The following is a 14,062-nucleotide window of genomic DNA, read 5'->3' as shown; positions in this document are numbered from 1 at the left end:
AACAGACCAAGAACCGGCGTACATACAAGGGCTCATCCCCTTAGTGCACCCTCACAGTCGCGCTGTCATTTCCAGTTCAGGGCTTCTGACCGTGTGACGCGCACCGCATAGCTATGGAGAACCGCATTGAGGACGATCGGGGCGACTTGTTTGCTAGGTTCAACAAGCCCTTCAAGTCGTTCGCCACCGATGCCATCCACGTGGGTCAGGAGCCGGAGCAATGGAACTCCAGGGCCGTGGTGCCGCCGATATCGCTCTCAACGACGTTTAAACAGAGCGAACCAGGAAAGCATTTTGTAAGTACACGGTAATTGATCAAATTATAATAGTGAAGGTTCCAATACTATATTCCTCTTTTCTAATTAGTAAAGATTTATGGTGGGGTAAGGGTTAATGAGGTTACATCGTACTCTTGGCTTCTTGGGTTCATCTCACGTGGTTGTTTAATAAAACAAATAATTAGCATACCTCCGACAGTTATGAATAAGGTGATGTGCAAAGAAATTTGTCTTTCTTGAATGCGTACTTTAAAAAAACATATATATTTTTTCCCTTCAAGTATTGCCTGGCATCACGGATAACTCCAACATGTCCGCATCTCTTTGATGAAGTGATGAAACAAAGCAGTAGACACAAACTCCAATATGTCCACATCTCTTTGATGAAACAAAGCAGTAGACACAAACACAAAAAAACATTTAATGTGCCAAATTCTCAAACTCACTTCTGCTGGCTTTACGACCTTTGACATTGTTTTGTCCACTCTGGTATGCTTGACCCCACAAACGTGCCCCTGTTTAACCTGGGGCACACATCCTATAGATATGGTCAGAATGCCTATTATATGGCTTTTGGGTTAACGGCTGAAGTCTTTGGACTACTATTTAGTGTATTTAGACTAAACTGGGTTATCTTCACACATTATTCTGCACACATGGTGCTGTTCACAGGGATGTTTACCTGTTGCCTCAAAGCAAACAGTAACCCTGATGACGTGAATCCACGTTTGTAATATGTACAGGTGTCCTCAGTTTACGATAACCCCAATTTGCACAGAAATTGGAACACGCTGTAATACCATGTTTTTCAAACTGCGTTTCCCAGAACCTTAAACTGTCCTTGAGCTGTATCATTACAAAAATGCAAGAAAAACTGTGCCATATCATTTGATTCAATGAAACTAACATAAATACACCAAAATATAAATACTACTACTTATCTTAGTTGGGACCCCACTGTAGTCTATGCCACTCTAAAAAAGCAGTAATTATAGTGCGTATCCATTTAAAACACTTCAAGGCCATAAATATTGAAAAAATACAAAATTATTTTTACGGGGTAACATTTAAATCCTCTTTTTTTTTGCAAATTTTGCATTCTTTGCATACATTTATAATTATAAACATGTTCAATTGCAGCCAGGCAACGTGTATCATTATGAAATGCATTTCTATCTCTTAAATAAAATACACTGAAAATCAAGAATCCAAAAAACTGAAACAAACTTGTACAAAATATCGTAAAGTTTGGCATTATGAGACTCAATTGTTTTACCTTCAGTGCTTAAAGAAATGTTTTTTTTTTCCCCATTGTGTAAGTGGCTGTGACACTCATTCCATTTTTTTTTTTAAATCAGATTACATTATGTATAATGCAACTTCCTTGATAGATTACACAATTGTGTATGATTCAATTTCTCGAAGTAATAGTGACTTCACAAACTTAATTTTCCTTAAAGTAAGTGCAGAACTGTTTATTTTGGAAGGGGGAGGGGTTAAGCAGAGTTGCATAACTTCCTCTGTAATGATTACATCTGGATAGAAGCAATAAAAATACCATGCATACATTACTTATTGTAAAAACAAAAAAACAAAATGTCTTTCACACAATGGCTCCAACATGTGAAGAATGTCGTGACTGTTTTTGATTTTTAACTGGGGTCCAACTTTGTCTCTACAAGTTGCAGCAAAGCCTGGAGAGAATGCATTGCTGTGCATACTTTTGAAAAAAATTGTACAGGAATGCATTGATCTGCTTTATCCGCTGACAAAAAAATTCAACTTCCAGCTTTGTTGAAACTTTTTTTTTTCTCACACAGGGCTACGAATACAGCCGCAGTGGAAATCCTACAAGAGATTGTCTGGAGAAAGCCGTGGCAGCACTGGATGGGGCAAAGCACTGTAAGTGCAACAATGTGTACACATGTAGACTTAAGTGGAACATCCAAGGATGACCACAATTCATTGAAGTATGCTTTTCATTTTAACAGACCAGTTTTATGGAAACCAGGTAAATTAAAATCACAAGTTGCAATGTGTGGTGGCGGTTCAAAGTCGATTTTTATCTGGGTTTAGATGAATGTAGTAGCATTTTACTTAGAGGTGCCACTTTATTAGAGGTGTTTAAGACTTAATTTACATTTTTACTATCTTTTTTTTGCAGGCCTTGCCGTGGCTTCAGGACTTGCTGCCACAGTGACCATCACTCACATGCTGAAGGCGGGAGATGGAATCATCTGCATGGATGATGTTTATGGAGGTCAGTCAAGAGAAGATTAGAGTTTGCAAAGTGGTGACATTTTATATTTTGTAAATCTACAAGGTACCAACCGCTACTTCCAAAGAGTGGCTGCTGAATTTGGGCTGCAGATCACCTTAGTGGATTGTACCAAACCAGAACTACTCGAAGCAGCTCTGAAGCCCAACACAAAAGTAAGTCCAGAATATTTTTTTACAGTTTGGTCACCTTCCAAAAGACCTAACAAGTTTGAGATGTTTATATAGCTGTCTATTTTTTCCATTGTTTGTGTCATTTGTTTAGTATTGTAAATATTGTTATGCCGGATAGCCCTTATCATGTTGTTGTGGCTGTTATTGCAGATGGTGTGGATTGAGACGCCAACCAACCCCACCATGAAAGTTGTTGACATCAGGGTTTGTTCCGAGTTGGTCCACAGTCACAACAAAGACATTGTGGTTGTGGTAGACAACACCTTCATGTCTGCCTACTTCCAGGTATGACACTTGCCATGCAGTTTACTCAATTTAAATTTCAAGTCATATTCATATTTACTTTGTTTCTTTCCTCAGCGCCCTTTGGCTTTAGGGGCGGATATTTGCATGTACTCAGCCACCAAATATATGAATGGTAAATAAGGTTTTCCTTTCCATTTTACTCATAAAAGGGCCACTTATCATTCTGGGTCTCTCGACACGAATATCAGTTTTATTTATTTAGTTGTTTTTTCATTTGGCCCCAGCATTAATGTCACTCACCCTATCTGCATATATTACTATCAAATATTTGCTGACTCACCTAAATGTCCTTTGGGTTGATCCACATTCTGTGTTTTGTATAATCGTCAGGTCACAGTGACGTGGTTATGGGCCTGGTGTCAGTCACACGAGAGGATCTGTATGAGCGATTGAAGTTTCTTCAGAATGGTGAGTAAAAAGAACACATCGTACGTTAGGGCTAGTGTGGCCAAGTGCTCAAGAACCTAATTCACACTCGCGATTGCCGTATGGTTGCGTGAGGCACCAAAAGAACAGTCTGTGTCAAATGAAGAGGAGACAATTTGTGGATTTTAAGACCTGCAATTATGGTTAACCCAGCATTATGTGACCTAGTGAAACATTTATGGGGAAAAAACTTTTGAAAAGCTGTCCTGTTGTTTCCCTCAACAAAAGTCGTGAAACATTTGTGGGGGGAAAAACCTTTGAGCCGTCCTGTTGTTTCCCTTGACAAAAGTCAAGGGTTCAAAAGTTACCATGTCAAGCTGGTGTTGGTAAAATCAAAATCGGTTAGTGATTCACGATTGTATTTGATGTACTGGAATGGTTTGATGGTGGCTGTGAGAAGACAACTGAAAACATCTGTCAAGCATCAAATGTGTTTAAATATCAGCACAAATACAATCGAATGAAAGTGGCTTTTTAGAAACTGATTTGTGAAACTGTTATTCTTTCATTTTAGCTCTAGGGGGCGTGCCATCCCCTTTTGACTGCTACCTGGTCAACCGCGGGCTGAAGACATTGCATCTGCGCATGGAATGCCACTTCAAGAACGCCATGGCCGCAGCCAAGTTTCTCGAGTGTGATTCAAGAGTGGAGCGTGTCATCTATCCAGGTCGAGTGCGAGAATCATGCAGCTGACACTTTCGTCTACTTTATTGACAGTTACAATCCTTTCTTGTCACAGGTCTGCCTTCTCACCCACAGTATGATGTGGTGAAAAAACAATGCACGGGATGTCCGGGGATGATCTCCTTCTACATTAAAGGAAAACTCCAAAATGCCAACGCCTTCCTCAAGAGTCTTAAGGTAATGAGTCATAAAAAAATCGTCAAATTGTCATGTAGGCGTTAAACACAATTGCCATATTCTGCTGTGATGTCACCGATTGTCGTCTTTTGTATTCAGGTCTTTGCCGTGGCCGAGAGTCTTGGTGGTTATGAAAGTTTAGCAGAGCATCCGTAAGTCCTATTTCTGTTTCATATTTAGTGGGAAACGTAATTTCGATCTCTGTGTGTGTCTTGACATGTGAAGAAATTGAGAATAAAGCAGACTTTGATATTTGGTCAAAGCTCGGCTGGCTAGTTCATATGCTTCGCTGTAAAGGGGAAACAGCAGAATCAGGCAAAACGCCTCAAGAGGGCAGCAGAGATCAAACCATAGATTTTTAGGGTGCTGCCGCTATCCTTGATATTTTTTTTAATTAAAGCATGAGTACCTACACTTAAGTGATTATTTTGCTATTTTCCTCCTTTTACAATACCTGATGTTTATTCCTAATTACCAAGTAATCGTTTTAAATACTATGTGTAAAATAAGTACACGCTTGATTGTATTTTACCACATTTATCGGTCCTGAATAGTATTTGTGACCCTGAGTTGCATGAACCCTAAGGTTGTAAGTTCTTGTTGTGTTCGCCACACACAGCAAATGATTCACCCCAAAATGTCTTATTCCAACACAGGGCAATTATGACTCATGCTTCAGTGCCCGAGAAAGAAAGGATCATCTTGGGCATTAGTGATACTTTGATCCGGCTCTCTGTGGGACTGGAGGACAAGGCGGACATCATTGAAGATCTGAATCAGGCACTCGCCGCTGCTTTTCCTAATGTAAGTTTCAAAAGGGCAACAGCAGGTAGCGGTTAAGTATTTTTATAAAATCCAAAAGATTTTAGAGAATCCCTCAGATTTTTGCCCACCAATTAGTTAATTGTTTTATTTTTGTTTTTGCCAGGGGAGAAAGTACTTTGCCCTCATAAAGGTTCACATTGGGTGTAACTTGTGAATTCAATGAATTTGTAAATGTCACTTCAAAGTGTAGAAAACCATTGCGCACACTTTTTAGTGTGTTTGGCTCCATACCAAGACAATACCGACTTATTGTCTGATGTTTTACTGCCAATTTTTATTCTGACAGTAATATATAGTGTGCAGCAGGCACAAGAGAATTGCTCACTTTTTTTTTTTATTCCGGTTAGGTTGCATTTGCATAATTATCTGTTAGTTGGCAGAATTTGTTGGCCCCATAAAAAGAAATGTGCGTATGTCAAGAGACCTTTACTTTACAAGACAGCAGAGAAAGGACGAGGAGGTTTGACAGGAATGGAGTTGCTTTAACGGGAATAAAAAGGACTAAGAATATACATGAGATACAGCTTTTTATACACATTCAACCAGAAACTGCATCTCAAATGATAGATTTGATGGGACACAGCTTCACTAAACACAGTAATTATCAATCAGTGTAAACGCATTCTTGAGTTTTTTTCTTACGCTTAAAACTAACCTCAAAGTGTACACTTTTGAATACCAAAATGGAAAAAAAAGTCAAAACGTTTGATTAAAAACTGCACTACAAAAGTGAAGATTAAGCACAAAGCTAGATGTGGATATTACGTCCGAATTAGCATTTTGCATTTACTGACTTGACAGACTCAATTCATCACCACATTTGTCAAATTGAAAATAAATGAAGGCTAGAGGAAAAACGTGATTGTGTTACTTTGTTGGACGCTGTGGCCTATCCATGCAGCCATTTGCTACCACGGAAACGAAATGTATTTTCTTTACACAAGTCTATTTTCTGAAGATTCTGATTCAGTATGTACTCAGAAAAGCCGTCAGAACACAAATTTCTCTTTCTCCTTCCATTTGTAGATTTTTTAGTCCATTTGTACTCCTCTGTATTTTAGCCTCAGTGTTGTATTTTTACCGCAGAAAGGCGGCAAAGCCGTTGCAAAGCCAGCAGATGGCCCCTCTACAAGCGTCTTCCCAGAATCCTCCTCTCAGGTTCTGTGATGGCTTTGATTTTTTTTTTTTTTTGTCCACCCTTCTTTTTAACACGCTGCAGTGTTGTATTTTTACCACAGAAAGGCGGCAAAGCCGTTGCAAAGCCAGGGGATGGCCCCTCTACAAGCGTCTTCCCAGAATCCTCCTCTCAGGTTCTGTGATGGCTTTGATTTTTTTTTTTTTTTGTCCACCCTTCTTTTTATCACGCTGCAGTGTTGCGCACCATTGCTTTTTGCATGACTTTGTTTGTTTGGAATTAATTACAGTGGAACCTCAAAGTCCAACAACGCAATCGGTTTCGGGACACTAATCACCCTACCATGTGAAACAATATAGATGAAAATATTTTTTTGCCAAGTTCAAGATGTCACCTTCATTATTGATGAATTATTAGCTGTAATGGTAATCGCCTAACATTATTCTCTGATCATTTTAGTCAGTTTCAATAAGGCACGACCTGTTGGGGCGTTCCAGTTTTGAGGTTCCACTGTGCTTGAACCACCTTCAAACCAAAACATCCATGCAAGAGAATTTCATTGCCCCATCAATTACACAATTGCTTGGACCTCATTTGGCACTTTAAAGTAGAATTTAACATATTCAAACGGCCTTAAGTGAGTTGATTTTGGTGCTTTTATTGCCATTTCCCACTCGCTGCCACACTGCCAGGAAATAAAGTACATTTCCAGGAATTGCCCTGCTGACGCTCTCATGCAGCAGACTTCTTTGTAAGACCCCGGCTCTCATCAATACTCAGTATCTGCTGAGTCCTCACTAGCCCATTTGTAGCAAATGGGAATCAGATTGGCACATATCTGTGGTTGTGCGAGAAGACGGCACCTGTAATGAGCGAGGCGATAAATTGAATCATACCGCGGCTCAGATTGAAAAAGTCTAGCATCCTAGTTTTTTATTTTTGAGTCTCAAACTTGGCTGTTGCTTTATGACTTGGAGCTCTCAATTTATAACTGAGCGGCTGTCACTGGTGGGCCGGCTGTTCATCTGCATCTGATTTGCAAAACACAGTCACCCCCCGCCTTCACTCATCAAGCAAAGGCGGGAAGGAACATTATCACAGATCATCATTTTTTTTGTGTTTGGAAAACATCTTATTACCAGCATCTTATTAAAATGTCCGCCTGTTGCTTTGTGGATGTATCTTATTAATGGTTGCTGGCTTCCATCCATCTCTGTTCTCTCTCTTTTTTTTTTCAGAATCCACTGAAGAATTAAAAGTGTCTGGAGGGCTTGCGCTTCGAGAACAACAGCAACTGTTGAATACCAACATGGAGTTAAGCGCACAAACAGAAAATGTCATTGTTCTTGAAAAGATAAAAATATTTTCTTCCTCCATCCTGAATGTATCACTAACCACACACGTGCTATGATGCTGACTCCGCTACGAGTAAACTAAATTAACATCTTTCCTGTCAAGCACCTGATTAAAGACCACATGGCTTTTAATGAATCACAATCATTCCCAAAACAACTTTCTGCACATTCATTTTGAAATGCGTGTGTGCAAGAATGACATATTCTTCATTTGACTTAGTCATGAATGTTACATGGGTTTTATTCCAATTAATAAAATATTTGCTTACTATACGAATAATTTCTCATTTTGCAAAATTGGACATCTTTGGAGTAATAAATCAATATCAAATTAATAATTCACAATTTTAAGCGCCTAAACATTCTTTGCACACAACTATGAAGAGAAACATTAGCACTGACGCTATGCACATGTTGTCCTGGCTGGTCCACTTTTATTACAATTACCCAATTGCTATTGAAGCAGGTGGTGACAACAAATTGCCATCAAGTTATTATTTTAATGTAAAGTTACATATTCATGCTTTAAAGAAGTATTTTGTCACTACCGGAAAACATCCTGCATCAAGAGGCATAAGTTATTTCCTTACTTAAAAGGCATAATTGCCAGTAAGAGTCATTGAAGGAGCAACAATCTATTTAAATCAGTTTTCCGTAACGTAACTGTCTGCGTGTGACTCACTTTCTATCAGACATTTTCCGGGACAAACACAAGGGGACTGAATAACTTAGCAAGGAATTTAGGCAGATGGTGTATGTACTTATATTGGTTTTCTCTGCATATTTTTGCTTCCTTTCACTTTCCAAATACGTCATTAAGTTGAATGATGACTTTGCATACTGTATGAGATGTGCCAAAGAATGAGCAATTAATGATTTAAAAAAAGTAATGATTGTAAGTCATTTTAGCTTCAGGTTTCTGATGATTCAAGGAGACAAATGTGTAAATGGCTAAAGACAATTCTGACAATTTGTAGCCTATGCATGGATGATGGCGAGGAGAAAATAAACATGAATATGAACGCGTTTCACGTTGACATGGACTGTTCATGGAATAAAATAATTGAAGGATACTCTGAAATGTTTCTTTGTAGCTACAATGTTTACAATGTTACAATATATGATCTCACTGTTTTGAGGGGTTTGTATCAAACAGCCTTGCATATGATTTTGTAATCCTTGAAAGGGGTCAAAGCAGTGAACTTGCAATAGCAACCCGATTTAGACTACTAGGTAAAAAGAAGTAGTCATGTTGTGACTGTGAGGAATTTTTTGGGTGTTTGTTTAAAACAGTATGATTCATTACATGCGTTATCACTGATTAAAACTGTAAAAATGTGGAGCTAAAGTCATGACTATAAACAAGCAATAGTTGTGAGCACCAGCTGGTGCCTAACTGATGGACAAAGTAGCTTCATGTGCTCTCCATCACGCATGAGGTCAGAGATGACACTGCATCATCCACTGGTTGAGATAAGGGATTTGTGAAACTTTGGAGGTCAACTGGTGAGCCAACTTTCTGACAAGCTGCTCTAAACGGGGCTGTTTGGGGAGGCTGCTATGTCATGTAATGATTGATCATTGAGGCAATTGAACTATTTGTAGGGGGGAATTGCGCAACAGGTGTCATAAGGTGGCCCAAATCTTCACTGTGCTAATTCTGACCTTTTATGCTCAATGTACGACTGACATGAGTTGAAACGCCACAAGAGTTACCTAAAAAAAAAATCTTAAAATTTTTCCTCATTCAGCTTTTAACCCATATTAGGCAATGGTGTCCATAGCGACTGCTGTAAAAATTCCCAGTCTACTGGTCGTCTTGGTGAATATGATGCGTGACCACTGAACCCGTTATACCTCTTGTTCAAACGGTACTATTTGTCCTCAGGCTACAAATCGAGAAGCGACAGTAGGATGTGTATGCACTGTGGATTTTATTATCCATGTACAATTACAGCGAGTACACAAAGCGTTCATAAAAGACCGCTTTGTCATTGATTGCATGACCATCTGGAACCAAAGCCCCTTAAGACTTAAATTACCATTTAATAGCATGCCATAATTTCAGTGCAGGTCTATGTTTGCTCAAACTGACAAAAATATCCAATGATGTACAAGATAACAAATATAGTACATGCTATGCATTATCTCCAATGTCCATGTCATGTTTACTGTCAATGTCACTCTTTAGGTTTGTCTTCACACCATGTTCAAAACCACAGTCTTTGGCTCCAAAGCTTTAAAACTGCTCATTGCAAATTGAAGTGACATTAATGGAAAAAATTGCCGGCTAAACTAATTTCTCCTGAGAATGCACAAACGTACCTATTTGTATGTCTGTCCAGGTTGCCTCTAATGTGCATGACAAGTATAGATGTAGCAAGAACAATAATTACAGATGAGAAAGCTTTCCAAAGCAATCTCTGTTTCGTGGAAAAGAGGGAAAGAAACAATTAACCCTGTATTGAGTGAGAATTATGTCAATTTCCCTGCTTTTCCCAGAACAACAGTGGTTCGGGGTTCTCACTTAAAAAAAAATATACAAGTATTTTCTCCAATATACAACAGTCCTTGTAAACTGTTTTTTTTTTTTTTTTTTAAATAAACACTAACGCAGCCATAATATTATGACCAGTAACAAAAGCAAAAGAGACCCATGACAACTAAGGTACCGTATTGAACTGCCTTTGCAAATAAATAAATATAAAGTTCAGTTTGATTTTTCTTTTGCCTGTAAGGAGTCCATATATGGAGTCTAGAGGTTAAACAACATGAGCTGCCTATAGTTGGAAAAACCAAGTGATTTTGATGAAAAATCAATCCCAACCTTTACACAAACATTGGTTATAGCCAATAAAATTTGGAATCCAATTTTGGATGAAATTTCATTTGGACTGCCTTGGAGAGTAAATAAAACATTGGTGTTCTAAGCAACAGAAGATAAATGAGTGTCTTGAGGAAGGAAACGAGTTGATGATAGAGATGAGAGTTGTAAAGAAAGACCTTAAGACAACTATCAGGCAATCCTCCAAAACTTGAAAGTTTTCTGGATTGTGAGACCAACAATAACATCAAATATTCAAAAAAGAAAGATGTGCTCATGATCCCAACATACAAGCTCATCTGAGAAACCCCGTGGAAGTAACATCACGTACGGCTGTGTACTGGCGGCGCTTCTTCTCGGACAGCCTCATTTATCTTCATCAACATCATGAAGGCAGCAGTCAAGATAGTGACACAAAATAAACAGCGGAATCAGCACACGGGTTCATCACGGGCAATAAATACTGTACATGGAACAGACAGCCCAAGTCATTCTTAAGACGTGGACACATAGAACAACCAAAGGTTTGTGGTGAAAGCCTGGAAAACATCACAAGAAGATTGCAAAGGTTTGGAGGTGTGGAATTGTTCTTAATGTCCTTAATAAATATCTGCTCCCTAACTGTAGTTAATGTTTTTGATTCCTGGGACACAGTTGACCTCAAGTGGATGCTTATTAACTTGTTCTTTGTGAAGAACTCTCTTCTAAGAGAAAAACGTTTTTTTTACAAATTACACGTTGCTAAGTAACGGTCAAAACATGTCAATTTTTGGATTAACACAAGGTTAAAATCTGTGGAGTGGCACAGCATGACAACTTTTCAACGGCAAAAAAGCATGGGAGCTTGCCAAGCAGAAAATTGCATCTTGTTTCTTAAGATTATAACCACCACCCCCCATGTATTTTTTCCTTCAAGCAATCATTACACCACATGCTCACACTGCCTTCCAGAAACAAAACCGAGCAAGAGGTACATGTCAGACGAGAGAAGAAAATAAAGTGACTCCCGCATGAGGTCGTATTAACATGGAGTAGACTGATGCTTGAGCGAGTTGAGCTGGAGGGGACGTTTCCCCTGCTCCTAACCCAGTGGAGGTGAGCTTCTGCATCAATTATTCACACACCAAGCGAGCGACTTCACTCTTCATTTGTACAACTATTTGATATGTTTGCTTAAGATGGACATTGTTGCTATCAGAGACGTATTAAGTCACAGTATGACAAAAGAGGAAAGGCAGAGGACATTCTGGTCCTGGACTACTTGGCTGCATATTGTGAAAAACATGTTCTGGGCTCTTTTGTTATCATTTGGATTGTCTGTCTCTTCCATTTGTCATCAATTTCCCTCCTGCTGCCACATCCAGGGATGGTGTCTGAAATTTTGAAATAATATGTCCTGTATTTTCCACACTATAAGGTGCACCTAAAAACCTCCAATTTTCTCAAAAGCCGACAGTGCGCCTTTTAATCAGGAGCGCCTTATATATGGACCAATATTGAGCCATTACAGCAGGCGTGTCCAAAGTCCGGCCCGCGGGCCAAATGTATATATCTTATATATGGACAAAGTTTTAAAATGGGCCATTCATTGAAGGTGCGCCTTATAATCCGGTGCGCCTTATATATGGACAAAGTTTTAAAATGAGCCACTCATTGAAGGTGCTCTTTATAATCCGGTGCGCTTTATAATCCGGTGCGCCATATAGTGCGGAAAATACGGTAGCATTGCAGTCACAGGAAAATCAGGATTCTTGGAAATGGTCTAGCCCTCACTTTTAAATTTCTTGTCTACAAGGTTTTTTTTGGATCACCTGAGATAACACTCGCCTTGGCGGACCGCTTATTGAATTTATAAACAGATTCTTTTGTTCAGACAATAAAAATGTAAGTTGTTACCTGCTGACTTATGATGCACACCTTAGTTTAACTTGTAGGTATGGTCAAATTAATTTCCACAGTTTCTTGAGGTACCATCATTTTTGTCCATTTCAATGAGTTTTTTTTAAATTTGTTGAACCACAATTAAAAAACAATGTCTGATTTTCATTGGTTGCATTTTATTACATTTTTAGGGTATCAGATAAATTGCATGGAGCCTATCCCAGCAAGAAGCAGGCTTCATCCCACACTTGTTGCCAGGCAATACATATGTGGTAAACTGTGGCATTCAGATATTTGCAGGATTTATTCTTCAGTTAGAAACTCACAACTGACTTCTTGACAGCAGATGTGCAAATGCGTTATGTGCTTCCTGGAATAAAAAATCATCTTCAATTTATTCATTCTTAGCACAGTGGAAGGCTTTTCTGGGTGTTAAAAAGTCTCAAATGAAGCCTGGGATCAACATTTCTATCTTTTGTTGGCATATTATTAAAAAAGGGATCAGACATAACCCGCCTCTGACCAACATTTCAGTCCCTTGATAGAATATACCCCAATGTATTCTATTCTATGATGAAACTGATGTAACTTTTTTTTTAATTATCGTAGATTTTCCATGACGAACAAAGGGCTTAAAGAAAATTCTTGTGGGCTGAGACCCTGATTCAGTGAAGCAATATCTTTCCGAGACTTATCGAAGTGATGCTTTGTTATGGTGCATTCGTGTCAATCTAGGACCCGATGTTAGGCTACTGATGTGGCAAAAAATATTTTCCAACAATAAATCCTGAGGGACGAGGATAAGAGCCCAATTACGTTCGCTCCAACCACTAACGTGTCTAGGTATATCAGTGGCAATTTTTTATAGCTCCGATTGGGGTGATCCATGGCATGGATATTTTGCAGCTGATGCAGTAACTTAGTCTCAGAAACAACTTATCTGTGACTCACATCATAATTAATTTATATCTCTGAAACGTAGAGGAAACAACATCTAATCTCTCCAAACACTTCTACTCTCTTGGAGTAATCTCCTTGAGTCCTTGAGGGAAACTCAAGCTTTTTGATGTTGTGGTGAAATGCAAACCTTGATTTCACATTCATCTGTTGTTTTAGAAGTAGAAAATGTAGATTTATGATTTTGGACAGTAAATATTGCAAGTGTACTGCAACGTCTTTGTCAGCAAAAGCAAAACATGATCAATAACATAAAACAAACTTGCTACACACATTTTCACCAGCTAATATGTCAAACTATGGATTTACATAGTGCCTACCCACTGATGTGTGTTTTTTCTATTTTTACCCAAATCTCACTGTTTGAACAAGAATGCTATGGCCCTTTTATGAAAAATGTGATGCAGCCTTCTTCTGACAGGATGAAACAGGATACTTGTACTTCTAGAGCACATTAGGTAATAAAATTTTCACCAAAACAGAAAAGATGTTTGCAGTCATAAATTTGTAATCAGTAGTATAGTGGCATCAAAGTACTAAAATGAATATATTTTCTTAGAGGCTTCACCAATTTCAACGTATTCCAAGGCAATCTTTTGATACAAATCAATCAAAAGCAACCAACAAGAGGAGCTGCACTCAGCAAAGAGGCTACACCAAGGTGAAATTTTTTAGAATCTGTATCCAAACTCACAGCTGGTTATTTTCTAAAACTTTGTTAGACTGTTAAAAGGACTTTTTTTCCGAATGTTTTGGCAAAGTC

General features: G+C 38.6%; 1 protein-coding gene across 4 annotated transcripts; it reads left to right on the top strand.

Annotated features, from left to right (window-relative positions):
- The first annotated feature begins 22 nt into the window (after nt 1-22).
- Nucleotides 23-8,710, top strand: LOC125975945 (cystathionine gamma-lyase). Of its 4 annotated transcripts, XM_049731911.2 has the most exons (14): nt 23-296; nt 2,099-2,180; nt 2,443-2,538; nt 2,602-2,711; nt 2,880-3,014; nt 3,090-3,147; nt 3,366-3,443; nt 3,976-4,128; nt 4,201-4,322; nt 4,422-4,474; nt 4,979-5,126; nt 6,234-6,305; nt 6,386-6,457; nt 7,521-8,710. In XM_049731911.2, the coding sequence occupies exons 1-14, from the start codon at nt 114-116 to the stop codon at nt 7,536-7,538; spliced, it is 1,380 nt and encodes a 459-aa protein (XP_049587868.1). In that variant the 5' UTR covers nt 23-113; the 3' UTR covers nt 7,539-8,710. The 4 variants fall into 4 exon arrangements, with proteins under 4 accessions (XP_049587868.1, XP_049587870.1, XP_049587869.1 ...); XM_049731913.2 differs by lacking the exon at nt 6,234-6,305 and having other exon boundaries at nt 24-296; XM_049731912.2 differs by lacking the exon at nt 6,386-6,457 and having other exon boundaries at nt 24-296.
- Nucleotides 8,711-14,062: the final 5,352 nt, after the last annotated feature.

The sequence above is a fragment of the Syngnathus scovelli genome, chromosome 10 (assembly GCF_024217435.2).
Source record: "Syngnathus scovelli strain Florida chromosome 10, RoL_Ssco_1.2, whole genome shotgun sequence".
Taxonomy (NCBI): domain Eukaryota; kingdom Metazoa; phylum Chordata; class Actinopteri; order Syngnathiformes; family Syngnathidae; genus Syngnathus; species Syngnathus scovelli.
This window is presented reverse-complemented; position numbering and strand designations above follow the sequence as displayed.